The following is a 17,666-nucleotide window of genomic DNA, read 5'->3' as shown; positions in this document are numbered from 1 at the left end:
GTGTGTGTGTGTGTGTGTGTGTGTGTGTGTGTGTGTGTGTGTGTGTGTGTGTGTGTGTGTGTGGTTCAGTATTTATATGCATGTGTCTCTGTAACTTGCAGGGCAAAACTGCTGGAGAGTGAAGCAGTAAATGAGAACTTGAGGAAGAACCTCTCTCGTGCCTCTCACCACTCGTTCTATGGAGGACCCGGAACCTTCTCCTCGGCACTCCTAGGGCCAGGTCCAGACAAGGAGACCTCGGACATCATCGAGCTGGCCAAGAAAGACCTGGAGAAGCTGAGGAAGAAGGAGAAGAAGAAAAAGAAGAGGTAATGACGACACATAATGATATGTTGTGTGTTCAATACTAGTAAATGAACACACAAGAGACCAAGATACTGATGTGTCATCAATGATTTATCTTGTAATCACAGGATCACACTCTTTACACTATTCTCTCCAACCGTCCTGACCTGTGCATTGTGTTTCTTAGACATGGAGTAAAGAGAAAAGGCATGGCTGCCATTCAGTGTAAGAAACAATAGGATGATTGATAGGAGGGCAACATCAATAGCCATACAGTGTGTTCTTGCTCAAACTGTCTGTACTGTACGTAGTATATTACTATTTGGAAGTAGAGGAGATACTGAAGGTTTACTAGATACTAGATACTGTAGGTTTTGAATCAGGCTCTAATGTTAGTGCATCATGGTGTTTTTGTCTACACAGATGTACAGTATGCATATTTGGGCGTCATTGTTTGTGTATCAGTGGTTGCTAGTGGTAACATTCTTTTGTTATCAGCAAATGCTCACTTGGTTTTTAGCGCTGCTCTCTGGCCTCTTCGTCATCACTCATCTCTTTATCTCTCTCCCTCTCTCTCTTTCTCTGTCTTTCTTTACCCCTCTCTCTCTCTCTCTCTCTCTCTCTCTCCACGTCTGTTTATGTGTTTGTGTGTGTCTGGCCCTCCGTGTCCTCCGGCCCTAACATGTCTCCCCTCCCCCTGACCCCTGACACTTGTTCACCTCTGAGTGAAGGCTTCAGCAGCTGCTGGAGGAAAGGAGGGAGGAGGAGGAGGAGATGGAGGATGACAGGTTTGTCGTTTGTCGCCCCCCCCCCCTCGCTCGTCCTTCCACGCTCAGTGGGTCCACCCCTCTCCATTCTGACCCTCTAAACCCTCTTTGTTTTAACAGGTAGTTGCCACACCTGGAGAAGAGCCTACTAACACTCTTCAAGTCCAACACTGTCATTTTACCCGTTTAGCTCATCACCGTCCACTCTGAGTGATTTACTGACCGCTCATGTGTCTGTTTGGACAGACATCATTTGTGTGTGAAACTCACACGTAACATTCAAAAGTGCTATTTTTCACTATTGTTTCTGTGGTCTGGTAACTACCTATTTTCCTCTCCAAACTTATTTGTTTACGTTTTCAGTTGCTACAAATAGTACACTTTTTTCCTTTGTTGTAATTCATTTTTGATTTGATTTGATAATAATTTATTGTTGAAACATGTTCACTTCATGATTCTCTGAGATCTTATTTAGCGTTTGTGAAATGCATACCTTTTACAGCTGGTTTTAGGCTTACAGAGTTTTGTTTTCCTCTTGCATGTTCCTCATGTTTCCTCTCTACTTTTCAGTACAGCTCATTTTGTAAATGTTTTGCATTTTCACTGCCACTGAGAAGTAAAGCTATTATTTCAGCTCTGCCTTTGGTCAGTGTCTTAACACTTGACATGGTCTAACATGCCTTCTTGTGTCTCTCAGCAATGTTAAAGAAGAAACTCCAGACAATGAGCAAGAAAAGGGAGTCGAGAAAGAGCAGTCCGAGCCAGCCAATGAGGATGCTGAAATGGTAGGTCTCTACCCTGGTAGTCTTCACTGTGTGACTGTGGAGATCTTTGCTTGATTATTATGTGCTTTACCAGGAGCAACAGGAGGGCAGTGACCATGAGGAGGGTGAGGATGAGGAGGAAGATGATGAAGATGACGAGATGGACGCTGAAGAGAGCTCAGATGACTCGGACTCATCTGAGTTGGATGAGAAAGGTAGCTTCCTGACAGACATAGTTTCTCAAATACAACTATCTGTTTCATACAAGAACAGTTTTCTTTTATCTTGGCGTGGAGAGGAGCTGGCAACATTGTGTCTTCTGTGTCCCGTGTGCACCAGAGAACTTCCAGGCGGACCTGGCCAACATCACCTGTGAGATCGCCATCAAGCAGAAGCTGATCGACGAGCTGGAGAACAGCCAGCGGAGGCTCCACACGCTCAAGCAGCAGTACGAGCAGAAGCTCATGATGCTGCAGAGCAAGATCCGCGACACCGAGCTGGAGAGGGACCGCGTCCTGCATAACATGGGTACGCGCCAGTGGTCACCTGGTCACCTGTGGCCATTTAGACTCTATGTGAGGGCATAATGTCGGAGTTCTCTTGGTTGCAGAAGGTGTGTGCAGTGTGAATATGCTTGTGTTTGCCACAGGCTCTGTGGAGACCAACACGGAGGGGAAAGCTCGCAAGATCAAGAGCGAGTACGAGAAGAAGCTGAGCGTCATGCACAAGGAGCTGCAGAAGCTGCAGTCGGCCCAGAAGGAGCACGCCAGGCTGCTGAGGAACCAGTCGCAGTACGAGAGGCAGCTCAAGAAGCTTCAGTCGGAGGTGGTGGAGATGAAGAAGACCAAGGTAAGGGGCTCACATCATCATCATCATCATTCTCCTTCAGCACTGAGGCCCAGCTCAGGTACATTTGGCAAACAGTGGCGAACATTGGTAGTGAACATGTTTTCTTTGAACAGTTCAATTTGAATGATTTGGTGTTAACATTCCATTCTGACTGTAATTGCATTGTTACCTTCACCAAACTCATGTCCAACTCTATGCTCGCGGAGCACTACCTCCTCAAACTGTTAGCGATTGTTTGCAAACGTTCACTGAAAACTCAAGGCTAGCAGAAGACTGTTCACAAACGTTCGTAAACGTTCGCCTGTGTTTGCAAATTCGAATGCACCTCTGTTGTCTCTTGTTGTCTCTTATCTCTTAAACCTGTTCCCATATTCTACTGGCTGATGTTCCTGATGCGATGGGCTGCCATGCAGACAGCTCTTCTAATTAACGGATGTGGCTGTTGCTGCCTCCTGCTATGGCTGTTGACGGTTGCCGTGTCAACGTTTGTGACAGGTGCGACTGATGAGGCAGATGAAGGAGCAGCAGGAGAAGAACCGCATGACGGAGTCCCGCAGGAACCGGGAGATCGCCACGCTCAAGAAGGACCAGAGGAAGCAGGAGGTGGGGCCCACAACAGCAGGCACACACAGGGAGGCACTAGGACACAGAGGCACAGCAGGGTTCATGGGATCATCTGCCCTGAGTAGAATATCTAGTGCCTTTGGAAGAGTGGGATATTTCAGTTCAGATATGTTTGTTAGTTAGTGAGTTAGTTAGTTTATTCAGCAGAGGTGGAAAAGTCCAGCTTTAGAAAGTTAAAGTCTTACCACTATCTGTGCCAACCATTCATTTAAACCAGCTGATTCTAATTAGAACAACTCTACAGCTAGGTACAGTAGAGCAGCTAATTGGTGATATCACCTGTGTTAACCAATACATGGTTGGATTTTTACTTTCTGAAGCTGGACTTTTCCACCTCTGTTGTTCAGTATATTCAGATATACAGAGAGAGGGGTGTTGATTGCCTTGTGCTATAGACGGGGCGTTTCCCACACAAGCGAGCCTGTTCAACTGTACACAACATGACGCCGGATACAGCAGCAATGCACAGTTGGCTGGCGGCAGCTGCAAATGTGCCGCATGTTGTAACCACCGGGTACGTAACGGCCCTCCTTCATGGTGCCACATGACATGCACTACCATTAGCCTGAATGCCCAACCAAAGAACCAAAACAACAAAACCAAAACCACCAACAAAGCAGCCTTTACGAGTATTTCACTGGGGTTATCAAGCAGGCAGCTTCCCTCACCTGTTAACTTTCATTGAATATTAATATATTTGAAACCAGTTAAGCTCGGTTATTCAGCATGACATTCAAGCAATCTTAACCGGCAAATTGAAGTGCTTAAAACTCTGACCTTTGTTTAAAAAAATGAGCACCTTGGGAATAGCAGAGACGCTTTGACTCAAGGAGTTGAAAACATTCTCTGTCCTCCACAGCACCAGCTGAAGCTTCTGGAAGCCCAGAAGAGACAGCAGGAGCTGATTCTGCGCAGAAAGACTGAGGAGGTTTTTAGACCGTTCTCTTGGCATTTAACATCCAAACTTATGTGTTTATTTATTAAGTTGCATCAGTTAAGTGTGTGTGTGTGTGTGTTGTGTAGGTAACTGTTCTGAGGCGGCAGATGAGGCCGGTTTCAGGAAAGATCACCCGTAAGGTCAACCCCCAGGACTCTCTGCAGGACTCTCGCTACGGCACAGCAGGGCGCTCTCACACAGGCTCTGGCCTGAATGGAACCAGGTGGGTTAGTGTGTGTGTGTGTGTGTGTGTGTGAGAGAGAGAGAGTGAGAGAGTGAGATAGAGAGTGTAAGAGACATGTACATGTGCCTACACATGTGTGTCCATGTGCCTGTGCATGATGGCTGTAGAGGTGTTCCCTGACCGCTCCCTGTGGCTCTGTGTCCAGGCTGTACCGGCGCAGGACAGCAGGCATGTACTACTCCCGAGTGGCCCGTGGGAAGTGGCAGACCCTGGAGCGCCGCATCTCCGACGTCATCATGCAGCGCATGACCATCTCCAACATGGAGGCCGACATGAACCGCCTGCTGAAGGTGACCTGGTCACTCATAACCCATAACACAGTAACACACACATGAACCGCCTGCTGAAGGTGACCTGGTCACTCATAACCCATAACACAGTAACACACACATGAACCGCCTGCTGAAGGTGACCTGGTCACTCATAACCCATAACACAGTAACACACACATGAACCGCCTGCTGAAGGTGACCTGGTCACTCATAACCCATAACACAGTAACACACACATGAACCGCCTGCTGAAGGTGACCTGGTCACTCATAACCCATAACACAGTAACACACACATGAACCGCCTGCTGAAGGTGACCTGGTCACTTATAACCCATAACACAGTAACACAAACATGAACCGCCAACAATAGTGGGCACTAGTCAACAGTGAAGAGACATACTTAACCAATAGAAATGACTCTCAGACGTTATGTCACTGTTACTTTGACTATTTGTGTGTCTCAGTTTCATTCTTTAAGTTCGTGTTTAGACAGCTGTGCTGCCTTCAACACACAAACGCTGTTCTTGTAACCCACAGCAACGGGAGGAGCTGACTAGGCGTCGGGAGAAGCTGGGCAGGAAGAGGGACAGGCTGTCCTCGGAGGGGGCGGAGTCTGAGAAGGCCGTCCAGACCCTGAGCGAGGAGCTGGAGTCTGTGGTGGCCAACATCGACTACATCAACGACAGCATCGCCGACTGCCAGGCCAACATCATGCAGATGGAGGAGGCCAAGGTGGGGCAGGGTGGAGAACACACCACTCCGTCATGAAAGAGAGATGAAGCCATGACAGAAACATAGCAGCTTTGACTTCTACATCACCTGTGATAACTGATTTAGACATGATTGAGTTGGAGATACTGTACGTCTGATCCGTGTTATGTGACCTGTTCCTCTGTGTCCCAACCTGTGTGTTGTAGGAGGAAGGAGACACTGTGGACATCTCAGCCGTGATCAGCTCTTGCACCTTGTCAGAATCACGCTTCCTGTTGGATCATTTTATGACCATGGCTATCAATAAGGTACAGAGACAGACTGCATTGTTGCACCTTGGTATACTGCAAGTCTAGAGATGCAAGTGCTGGATCTCACACTCAAAGGCAGAGGGCATGTTGTGTTTCTACCATTTGTATTTGCTGTTCCAAGCTCACTAGTCTGTACAAAATGCTCGTGTGATATGGGAAGTGTGTGTGTGCGTGTTCACTGCAGGGCCTGCAGGCAGCTCAGAAGGAGTCTCAGATCAAGGTGATGGAGGGTCGTATGAAGCAGATCGAGATCAACAGCGCCACTCAGAACCAGCTGCTCTTCCATATGCTGAAGGAGAAGGCCGAGTTCAACCCTGAGCTGGATGCTCTGCTGGGAAATGCGCTGCAAGGTAGAGCATCCCCTCCCCTCACCGCCGTCTGTGTCCGCTACAAGGCTATCAGCTAATCAAAAACCCTGACTTCGCATCTGATCATCTCTCTAGAGAAAGCCTCTATTAAGAAAAAAAATACCTCATTCTCTATAATTAGTGACTATCCCCAAGTCTTCATATGGGTTCCATTTAAGTTCTGCAGGGTTTCAGGCTTGCTGCTGAGAGACTGATCCAGAGTCAGGGCAGGGCTGCTGTGCCAGTGCATGGACAGGCCTGCTGTCTTGTGCTCCTCTACTATGTTTGGTTACTGTGTTTGTGCCTGCATAGATGCTGGACTGAAACCAGGCTGACCTGAAATATTAAACATAAGGATGCAAGCTATTCAGTTTTATTACACCGCTCTTCAGAGTGCTGCAGAAAGTTCCATTCATATGAAATGGGCCTTCCCAACGTTCGGAGGACTGTTAAATCTATATAATTACCGCTGTTAATGGCAACGGGTCTTGTGCTTTTGGTTCAAATCCTATCAATCCGCAAGAAGTCAGTTCGCTTATTGCAATGGAATTTCAAGTGAAAGTCAGCTTATCTGTGATTCAGGTTTGTACAGTATGTCAGGTAGCGGATGGAATAATCACAGTGTATAGAACATTCTAGTCATTCCAGTCTATTCTTTGGACAGCCTCCTGTGATTTGTTAATGAAGTGTCAAGTTTCAGCAGCATCTATTCAGCTTTGTGAGGACACTCTGTTGAAAAGTGGCAGCCGCACTATTTCTTCTCCTTTGGAGATTTCGGTTGATTTGTGTTTGACTTGGGGGAATGTGTTTTGATTTGTGTGTTGCCTTTTTTCTGTTTCCCCACTCCTGTTTACGTGAATTGAAACAGAGCTAGGTAACATGCCACTGGGTAAGTAGCAGATGCCACATTTCTCTGTTAGACGTCGTCTGAGTGCATGGACCCTTTCTCCTAAGACTAACCCACGACTGTAACAACATGAGCCGGTGCATGAGGTGTCGCGCTGTTCGGTGTCGCGCTGTTCGGTGTCCATCTGTCCGCTACCCCTGTGCCTCCATTAAAATGTCCACCTGACCCCAGCCCCATGCTACAGCAAGCTCCCATTTAGCAACATGCTAGCAAGTCATTACAGCAGAAGGACCCAGGAAGCTTTTCACAGTTCACCATTGGTTTCCCTAGCTGACCTGCTTTATGTCCAGTCTACTAATGTTTCTCCTCCTAATGCGAACTGTAATTGCTTTGTAATCCCCCCACCCCACCTCAGCCAAACCTGCCCCACCTCATACCCTGCTTACTGTGAAGTCAGACGTCAGTGTCCTGTCCACTCCTCTCTGTCCATGTCTGATGGTAGGTGTGGTAGTGAGCGCAGGGAGACGCTAGCATGGCCCTGCAGAGCTGGCATCTCACCAGCATGGCCCCCTGCTGACCCGCCCATCTGCTTTCCTCATCATCTAATAACAGACTGGACTGTGAGCCACCTGACCTATCACAGGGCGGAGGTGGAGAGAATGTTCTTTCCAGGAAATGATTAAATCTAGGAGTGTACTGTAAGTGCATCCTGCAGATGAGGTTGGGTAAAAAAAAAGAGTTGAAAATTGACTCTTTCTTTTGCTCCTGGTCCTGCTGCAGAGAATGGAGACGACAGCAGCAGTGATGAATCAGCTCAGAGTCCAGCAGCAGATGGAAGGTAAGAATCCCTCTCATTCTCCGCCTCTCTTTTCCTCTCCACTTTGGAAGACTGACAAAACCAGTTGAAAAGCTTGTTAAAGCACTTTTTGAAGCGTTTTAAACCCTTCAATCAAAGATTGCAAGCATGTAGCATTTGAACTAAGACATGTTCTTCCTTAATGTCCAGTAGCAATATTGCAGCAGCTATTATGTTGAGTGTGCACATGGCATGGAACTGTCGTAGCTATCTTTTCTTCTATCTTTAATTATGGAAAGCGAATGAAAACACTATGAAGAACTGGTACATGGACATGCCAATTTCATTTCAATGTATTTAAATGCAAAGAATCATGCAAATGCAATCTGAATTAATCCATTCCAATTGCAGTTTGTGATTGGATTTAGTTTCTATACATATATGTGCATATGAAGGGTTCAGATGCAAAAGCCTCTAAATCCGTCTGACCACTTTTCTTTTAAATGAGCATTTTGTATCAGGCTCCTATAGGGTTTCGCCTACAAATCAATATTTCAGACTAGGAAGAGAATGGTATTTAGTGAGGTTTGAAGCTAAATTATTGAAGTAACTTACACTATATGTCCAGAGCATTCACTCACCATCATTATCTCATTTTTGACAAAAAGTGGATTTAGAGGCTTTTGCATCTGAACTCTTCATATATATGAGAAGAGTTCAGATCCAAATACCTCTGTCAAAAATGAGATAATGATGTTGAGTGAATGCTCACCACACACAGTATACGTTAATCGAATAATTTAGCTTCAGACCCCACTAAATATCTCTCTGAGTGATTTTGTAGGCAAAAACCTATAGGAGCCTGATAAAAAATAAAAGTTAATTTAAAAGAAAAGTAGTCAGATGGATTCGGAGGGTTTTGCATCTGAACTCGTCATATGTTCAGTTCAGCAGTCCTCCACATTATTCATCTATCTATGTATGTATGCGTGTGTATTTAAAACAGAGTAGCCGCACACTCTCTGATCTCTTTATGTATTTATTAATGACCGCCGTTTCGGCGTACAGCCTTGATCAAAATTGATGCCTCTATGTGTATTCTAAACGTTTTATGCACATATGGTCAATGAGAATCACAAGGCCTATCACAGCTTTGACAAATGTGAAGCGTGTGGGTTTTGGCCAGGAGTAATCTTTGATAACAGATGTTCTCCCCCCAGCACACTGACCTCCGACCTTCTGAAACTCTGTGGAGAGACCAAATCCAGGAGCAAGGTGCCATTCTGCATGTACTCTTCATGTTGCAGAGATGATGATGATGATGATGATGATGATAATATTAATAATAATATTAATGATAATAATAATTCATAATTTGATTTGTAACACACATTACATTCACAGGGAATCTCAGAGTGCTAAAACTAGATCATACTGTATAGTCTAAGCCAAGTACAAATCCATCCTAAACTAAAACTGAAACTTTTAAAATGTAGATGTTAGTTGTGAGAATTTTGACTCGAGTCAACAGCTGCCCTGGTGCCATAAGGCATCGTCTTTTCTGACTTGTACTTGACTGCGAGGGAGGGAGCTTAAGTTTGTTTGGCTCTCTCAGGCTCGCAGAAGAACCACCACACAGATGGAGCTCCTGTATGCCAACACCGGCGACACCACCCCCGACACCCCAACTGGGGACTTCTCCCACCCCCTGGCTGAGGCCCTGGACACTGGTGGAGACGCGGACTCGGTCGGCTCATCCGTCAGGGACAGGGACTTACTGGCTCCTGCCTCAGGCTTCTCCTCTAAGCTGGGTAGCATGTAAGTCAGGGCTGCTGCTGCTGCAGATGCCGTCGCTTCCTGCACGACCACATTGCTGCTTGTTGTTTGACATTTGCATGACATTTCTGCAATTCTCAAGCCTCCCTCCCCACTCGATCCCCTCCAGCAGTAAAGATGACAAAGCCCCAAAGCCCTCTTCCTGCTGATGAGCATGTTGTAGGCCAAGAGGTGCATTTCTCCCTATTCGCTACAGTATCATCTACCATACTTTTCAGACGGCTGGTGTGTGTTGTGTCTCGGAATGATGATTAATCATTCTCACACTTGCTATCTGCCTAATTCTCTCAGACGCTTTACATAGAATTGCCCACCGCTTATCTTTCCTGACCTAGCTGGTCTGCTGTATCTGGTTTGCTATCATTTAACATATCCTGAAACCTTCTCACTAATAGTAACACAAAGTAGTCAGTGTATAGCGGCAAATAAAGTATTTTATGCAAAAGACCTCTACAGTGTGCTTTGACCCAGTATCAGGTAACCGTATGTGTGTGTGTTTGGTGTGTCTGTTTTTATTGGTTCCATTTTGTGTGTTTTGATGTTATTTTATGTTATGTTGCATTATGTTATTTTTCATTATGTTCCCTTCATATTTGCATTATTTTTCTGTTTGTCGGTGTCTCATCATCACTTGTGGAACTTAAAACATGTCAGGTCTGGCTCGAGACCACCATCAGGGCCAGAGAAACGAATTCCAGAACCTTCCCCACTCACCCGCCGGAAGACTTTTGACAAGGGACAAGCCCTGACTGACAGGGTAAAAAGCAAGGAGATCAAACAGTAAGCACCAGTGACCACCAAGCTGGCACAACCTCTGCACTACAAGTCTGTAGCAGCGGTCATGTAAGGTTTACAGACGCCCTGTTCATACTGAATTAATGCTGATTCATCGTCCAGTTGCTCTGCTCTGTTAGGTTTAAATACATTTACCTAATACATTAATTACAAAAGTATGTAAAATCTGTCTTATTTCTCTAATATGTAAGATGACTCCGCAGTAAGGTCAGTGTACACAGGGCCTTCATCCAGAGTGGTCCCCTCATGATTTGCCCCTTTTGGGGAAGCATGCTGTCTTACCAAATCAATCAACAAACTCTGCCATGTTAAATAACCAGCCGACAAGTCCTGTCCTGAATGAATGTCACATATTCTTGAGATGAGGGAACAAATACGGCTATGGAGGACCCAGAGGGTCAAAGCCCACATTTACATAGACTCATTTGTACAGCAGAACTTTCTTTGAATGGAGATCACACAGAGTTCAACTGAACCTTTATCCTTAAAAGTACCACATGAAATATCAATTCTGTTATATATATATATATATATATACTGCAGATAATTAAAGCAATTTCCTTTTCAGTCCTAATTATCAGAGATTGAATACAACTCATCCAAATGGCACCCACAGTCAACCCCTAGAGGATGTGGGGGAGATCCATTTTTTGGAGGGTGGAGGACATGTCTCTATGAGACTGCTGATCTAATAAGACATCAGTGGAAAATGTTGGAGATCAATTCAACTGTGTCAAAGTTTTTGAACCGTTAATGAAGCTCAAATTTGAAGCTAGAAAGGTCAGTGACAGTCAAATCTGATTTGAAGATGGGCACAAATCATCCATTTTAAGTCCAGCTCACAACACAGAGGCTACACAGGAAAAGAGAGCAGTGTTTGCAGGCTGACAGGCTCAGCAAATACAATTAGATGGTATGAACAATTACTTGGCTCAGTAAATGACAAATCTACAGTAGATATGGCTCTGGTTTAGCAAATATATGTGAAAGTTATTACAAACATCGAGAAGTGCTTTTTGTAAATTGCTGGAGGATGGTTGTGTTCATCCATTTTGCATCTGAGAGCAGTGTGATGGAAATGCGTCAAATGAGATAAAAGAAGTGCGTGCGTGCGTGCGTGCGTGCGTGCGTGCGTGCGTGCGTGCGTGCGTGCGTGCGTGCGTGCGTGTTGAGTTTGTAAATGTGTTGCGGATGCACTTGAGATAAGGTGCAGCATATCTATATTGATTTTCTAAGGTGTCACCCATCAAGCCCTGTGCCTTTACCTGAGCGAGTAAGGCTGCTCTTGTTGGTCATGGTAACGTTGCTGGTATGGTCCCATGACTGCTGACTGGATGTGTTCAGATTGGGGATGGATTGCTCAACTCATCCACGCTTTCATTTCTTATTTCTTATTTTATGTAGCTGCATGTGGAAGAATGGATGTATAAGGTTTTATGCATTTATGCATGCATTTGTGGGTGTATTATGCGCGTTATTCTTATTCAGTTATGCTTATGCTATCCTGTCATACATTTCTGCAGCACTTTGAACTTTTTAAAGAAATGAAGTTGCAGTAGAGCACAAAGGATTCAGAAGACATTGAAAGAAAAGTCAAAGGGTTCCTGTTGGAGTTCCTGTCTCATGGTCGTGTGTGTGTGTGTGTGTGTGTGTGTGTGTGTGTGTGTGTGTGTGTGTGTGTGTGTGTGTGTGTGTGTGTGTGTGTGTGTGTGTGTGTGTGTGTGTGTGTGTGTGTGTGTGTGTGTGTGTGTGTGTGTGTGTGTGTGTGTGTGTGTGTGTGTGTGTGTGTGTGTGTGTGTGTGTGTGTGTTGTCCAGAGGTATAATCAGCCCGGTGCCCGTGCCCAGGAGCAGCCGCTCGGACACGCTGCAGTGTGTGCACGTGGCCGAGGGACACAGCAAGGCCGTCCTGTGTGTGGACTCCACCGACGACCTTCTGTTCACCGGCTCCAAAGGTCAGTCTCCGTCTGTCCGTCTGTCCGCCACACTCCTTCCTGTCGTCGTCTCTCAGTATTGACATCAACCAGAATGTGACTCATACACGTAAATCCTGTAGGTGTGATGTAAAAAACGTATATTTTAAAACAAGAGCACTGCATTGATTTGGCCAAATGTCTGAGTGTTTCTGGTGCTGTGGCAGATCGGACGTGTAAGGTGTGGAACCTGGTGACTGGACAGGAGATCATGTCTCTGGGCGGCCACCCCAACAACGTGGTGTCGGTGCGCTACAGCTCCAGCCTGGTCTTCACCGTCTCCACCTCCTACATCAAGGTGTGGGACATCCGGGACGCCGCCAAGTGCATACGCACTCTGACGTGAGTGGGCCGCCTCAGGGGACTCTGAACAGCCTCTGGCTCCTGTGTGGTCTGTGGTGCTGTTTTAGCTACTCAACTGAATGTCAGTGTGTCATTACCATACTATGTTTAGGCCATCAGTGCAATCAGGGTGATATCATCCTTTTTTCATCCCTCTCAGACCCAAACAATGTTTACTCTGCTAGAATTATTTTGCAGTTGTTTGTTTTCCATTGTCCCTCAGAAAAACTATGCAGGGGCCATCCTCAGCAAGACTCAAGGAGTCAAATAACCTAATGCATTTATAACGAGTTTGTTGATGTTGAAGCTATTTGATGGGCTTACGGCTGTGTGTGTGTGTGTGTGTGTGTTTGTCTTTCACAGGTCCTCTGGTCAGGCGAGCACAAGTGATGTGTCTGCTGCCAACACAAACCGAGCCGTGTCCATTCCTGCTGGAGAGAACCAGATCAACCAGATCGCGCTGAACCCCACGGGCTCCGTGCTGTACGCCGCCGCCGGCAACTCTGTGCGCATGTGGGACCTGAGGAGGTGATCACGGCGCCGCTGGCTCACTCCACTCTCTCTCTCTCTCTTATTCCTCATCTCCTTCTCGATCTTCTAAACTCTCGCTGTGCTCCACAGGTTTGTGTCTACAGGAAAGCTTACTGGTCACTTGGGTCCAGTCATGTGTCTGACGGTGGACCAGACTAGTAATGCGCAGGACCTGGTGTTCACAGGCTCGAAGGATCATTACATCAAGGTGGGTGTGGTGTGGGTCTGTCTGTGCTGATTGCTATAGCCGATCACTTGAGCTGCATTTCACTGAGTGTTTGCTGTTCTCCAGATGTTTGATGTGGCCGAGGGCTCCCAGGGAGGTCTAAGCCCCACACACAACTTTGAGCCTCCTCACTACGATGGCATTGAGTCCTTGGTAGTCCAAGGGGACTGTCTCTTTAGCGGCTCCAGGGACAACGGCATTAAGAAGTGGGATCTGTCCCGGAAGGATCTACAGCAGGTGAGAGGAACGCCTACAGTAGTATGGACAGATGACTAATTGCACTCCTATCCAAATGTCCCCTCTTCAGACTGAACGAGCAGTGTGCTATACACATGCTTGTGTGTATATTATCTAGTTTTCAACAGACTTTCCACCACATAATTTGCATTGTCTCCATTAGACTGCCAAAGTTAGCACTGATAAGGAGCAAGTGTGTATATGTATATGTTTATCCTATCCAAATGTCCTCTTCTTCTGACAGAACGAGTAGTGTGGTACACACATGCTTGTGTGTGTATATAATCTGCTTTTCAACAGACTTTCCACATCATTTGCATGGTCTACATTAGACTGGCGAAGTGAGCACTGATCAGGAGCATGTGTGTTGATGTGGATATGGTCATTCTGTGTTAGTGCCTGACTGTATGTGTTGGTGTTGTGTGCCATGGCTACAGCAAGTGCCCAATGCCCACCGCGACTGGGTGTGCGCTCTTGGCGTGGTGCCCGGCTCCCCGGCGCTGCTGAGTGGCTGTCGGGGCGGCGTGCTGAAGCTGTGGCACTCGGACAGCCTGGCTCCGCTGGGGGAGCTCAAGGGCCACGAGAGCCCCATCAACGGCATCTCCACCAACAGCAGCCTTCTCTTCACCGCCTCCGAGTGAGTAGCACCACACACACACGCACACACCAGACACACACACACACACACACGCACACACACACACCAGACACAAGCGCCTCACATTCCAGATCACATCAACTTCATTGCGTCCATGCCTCTCTTTGGTTGTGCTGAACAGTGAGCAGCAATATTATTGTGTTTCAGGATTATTAGTATTACCGGTACCATTAGGAATCTGCATTAACGTCATGGCCTTGTGTTTTGGCAGTGATCGGACTGTAAAAATCTGGCGTGCACGAGGGTCTCTGGACTCCCCGTCAGATGGGGTAGACAACACAGATGAGGCTGGGGCCAGCTAGGTCCATTGCAGCCTCCTCTCCGCCGCTGTGGATGGACAGAGGCCAGCGGCAATTTGCACTTTGACCCCTGCAGCAGCAGCAGTTTCTGGACATCCTTTACCCTTCGTGTATCAGACCTCCTCTTAGTTGTGTCCATGGAGCTGACTCCATGCTGTGCCCTGATCTCTTCACACCTATAGGAGTCTACAGTGCACATTTCATTAGGATGGGCTTTCCTCTGTGTGCCCCCGCGGGCCTGTTTAATCCTCACAGGGCTACTTGGTTCTGTAGCTCATTTCTGTAGCACTTCCAAAACCAAGCCGCTCTGTCGCACCATGGCCGTATTTGTGTTGCAGCCGACGCTCATCATGGCAGGCCCCCTTGGGATTCCCCTGGAACTATTGGGAATGGCTGTTTGAAGATGGGAGCTGGAGGCCCGCAGCTGTCCCGAGCTGTCCCACCCTCAGGACACACGGGGGAGGCACGGATATTTCAGCATGGAGGCAATTTGCAAGCGATTCAAAAATAGCTTTGTGGGAATGGGCTGGATTCACCATCCCCTTCAAATGTGCCTCTGTGATCTTGTGTTGTGGGTACCTACAGATGCTTGCCAAAGCTCTTGTCAACCATGCCATGATTAAGATAATGCTGTAGAGTAGCACACTACCACAATCAACTGGAAGTCTCTTTTCTGTGTAGTGTCACTTAGCTTCTAGTTCTCCTCCTCACTGCACGTCTTTCTAATAAGTCATCTCACTCTCACTCTCACTCTGTGCTTCTCCGTGTCATTTGAAGTCGTCATTACGTATTGGCAGACGTTCTCCCTCTCATGTGAATTGATGTTTCTGCTGCTAAAGTCTAACTCTAACCTGTGACCTTAGAGGGCTCCCTTTAGAAGGCAAGTTGGCCAGCCGAACATAAAGGCATCCTGTACTGTACATGTTTGACTGTAAGGAGAGAGGAGCATTCCTGTGCCTGTAAGCCTAATAATGTAGACCAGCCTTCGCATAAACCTGGTTCATGTAAACTGTTGTGTGCACTAGCTGACATCGTCACTGGCTTTGTTTATCTTCAGATGAGTACTGGAACTTTGAACCTGTGAACCTAAACTGTTCAAATATGACTGACTTATTCTGTATCTGCCTGTACTAACCATAGGTCTTAAACAATTTTCAGTCTATTGGAATTATCTAGAATGTAGACATTGGGCAACCAGGTCTGGGAGATTACTGTCATTGACTGCACAGTAGAGCACTATAATCTCTGTATTCACAATTGGTTTGCTCTCTATCCTGCATAGAGCAATCCTAGTTAGTGTTCAGATTGTATTTCATGTATGTATTTATGTGTTCCTGAATCCTGATTTTTCTGTTTTAGTTGGCAGACAACACAGCTGAAATCTAACAATGTTGGTACTTGAATTAAATGACATCTGTCAAAGCCAGTTTTTGGACTCTTCCTCTCCTTGTGGTTTGCATTTGCATTTTGCTTACAATTCTGAAAATATACCAGTGACATCACTTGAATACACTGTGACCTTGATTCAAGGTGTTCGTAATTGATTCAAATGGAAAAGGTCAGTATAGTGGGTGATGTGTGAATAGACACAGGCAATAAATGAAGGGAGTAATGCTGCAGAGTGAATAATGATCCTAATGATGAAGTTTTTTTCTAGGACTAGCCAAAGAACCAGTGACTCCTGGAATGAAAAAGTAATAGTGTGTGGCATCAGCACTAGCAGAGGCTAATGAGTTGATGTCAGTCTGTCTCAAGCCTCTGCTTTTAATAGAATACACTTTGGGGCTCGCTAATTGTCCCAGCAGTCTGGGACAGGACTGGAGTGCATATAATAGTTCATGAATTTATTTGTGTCTGGTCGACAATTCCTGGAACAGGAAATGCAGTGAGCATGTAGCCCCACTAGGCTTCTTCCCCCACACTGAACTCCCTGAACATGGGTAAACTGAAAGCAGTTTTTGTGGAATAACTCACCAACCTTTGTGCCACAGATTACCAAATTACCAATAAACCTCTCTATTTATGGTATAGCGCCACCTAGTGAAACAATTATGTTGAAACATACTGTACATATTTCTTTATCTCTCTTTTTTTATTTGGTGTGCTTCGCTGACACTTGGCAGCATTTGCTCACATATCACATATTTGGCTCTCTCAACAAAATGACAGATGAATCACACATTCAGTGGCCAAAACAAACTGTGCCAATATCTGGTGATGTGAGCTAGGTTCAAAGTTCACATGCTGCATCACTACCACATTCTTCAGGTGCATGCTAAACTTCATGAAATTCTATCCATAGGGGATGCTGCAACTGACATTTTCCTCTACAGTATCTCAAGACATGCAGGTGCCAATATCTTAATGTGAAGATTTGATGTGCTGAATCACCTCCAGTCTTTGCATGCACACACAATTTTGTGCAAATCCGCCCATAGGGGGTGGTGCAACTCTCTCTCTCTCTCACACACACACACACACACACACACACACACACACACACACACACACACATACACAAACAAAACCACACACACACACACAGGTATTCACATAGACACTTACAGTATATGCAAATGCAAGCGCACACATACATACACACATACAGTATGCAAGCGTGCACACAAGTACACACACATTTACTACTACTAGCATACACACACAGAGACACACACACAAACACAAATAATTACAGGGATTGGGATGGTGAGGGCTTAAGAAGTGTGATTTGCACTTCACAAGGAGTTTCAGAAATAGGGCATTAAGAGAACATGTGAGAACATTTTCTTTGCATAGCAGGTAGCAACACCATGCGGTGGTCATGTCATAAACCGCTATGCAGTACATCTAGTCTAAAATACAATGTTCAGTATTCAGTATGACATGAATGATTATGAGATGTGTTTGACTTTCACCTGTGTAGCTCAAAATAGACAGATTCAGATTACATTGTTTCTAATGAACTGCATTGTGATGTTCATAGATTCAACATAAAATTATATTTTCTAGAATATT

General features: G+C 45.9%; 1 protein-coding gene across 3 annotated transcripts in view; it reads left to right on the top strand.

Moving 5' to 3' along the window:
- Positions 1-16,077, top strand: part of kif21a (kinesin family member 21A) — a 33,898-nt gene extending 17,821 nt beyond the window's left edge. Inside the window, exons 11-34 of one of the 3 annotated variants that reach the window (XM_062546988.1) lie at positions 102-308; positions 1,750-1,837; positions 1,911-2,031; positions 2,156-2,344; positions 2,466-2,665; positions 3,161-3,268; positions 4,149-4,217; positions 4,313-4,449; positions 4,616-4,760; positions 5,282-5,476; positions 5,662-5,763; positions 5,951-6,116; positions 6,982-7,002; positions 7,741-7,798; positions 8,977-9,031; positions 9,372-9,574; positions 10,247-10,372; positions 12,204-12,340; positions 12,526-12,700; positions 13,064-13,228; positions 13,322-13,439; positions 13,524-13,694; positions 14,132-14,331; positions 14,564-16,077. In XM_062546988.1, the coding sequence (XP_062402972.1) occupies positions 102-308; positions 1,750-1,837; positions 1,911-2,031; positions 2,156-2,344; positions 2,466-2,665; positions 3,161-3,268; positions 4,149-4,217; positions 4,313-4,449; positions 4,616-4,760; positions 5,282-5,476; positions 5,662-5,763; positions 5,951-6,116; positions 6,982-7,002; positions 7,741-7,798; positions 8,977-9,031; positions 9,372-9,574; positions 10,247-10,372; positions 12,204-12,340; positions 12,526-12,700; positions 13,064-13,228; positions 13,322-13,439; positions 13,524-13,694; positions 14,132-14,331; positions 14,564-14,654 (3,247 nt within the window). In that variant the 3' untranslated portion in view covers positions 14,655-16,077. The remainder of the gene's footprint in view (positions 1-101; positions 309-1,749; positions 1,838-1,910; positions 2,032-2,155; positions 2,345-2,465; positions 2,666-3,160; positions 3,269-4,148; positions 4,218-4,312; positions 4,450-4,615; positions 4,761-5,281; positions 5,477-5,661; positions 5,764-5,950; positions 6,117-6,981; positions 7,003-7,740; positions 7,799-8,976; positions 9,032-9,371; positions 9,575-10,246; positions 10,373-12,203; positions 12,341-12,525; positions 12,701-13,063; positions 13,229-13,321; positions 13,440-13,523; positions 13,695-14,131; positions 14,332-14,563) is intronic. The other 2 variants (XM_062546989.1, XM_062546990.1) reach the window with 2 other exon arrangements.
- Positions 16,078-17,666: the final 1,589 nt, after the last annotated feature.

This window comes from Sardina pilchardus, chromosome 10, assembly GCF_963854185.1.
Source record: "Sardina pilchardus chromosome 10, fSarPil1.1, whole genome shotgun sequence".
NCBI classification, from domain to species: domain Eukaryota; kingdom Metazoa; phylum Chordata; class Actinopteri; order Clupeiformes; family Clupeidae; genus Sardina; species Sardina pilchardus.
Note: the sequence above shows the minus strand (reverse complement) of the source record. Positions and strands in the feature narration are given on the sequence as shown.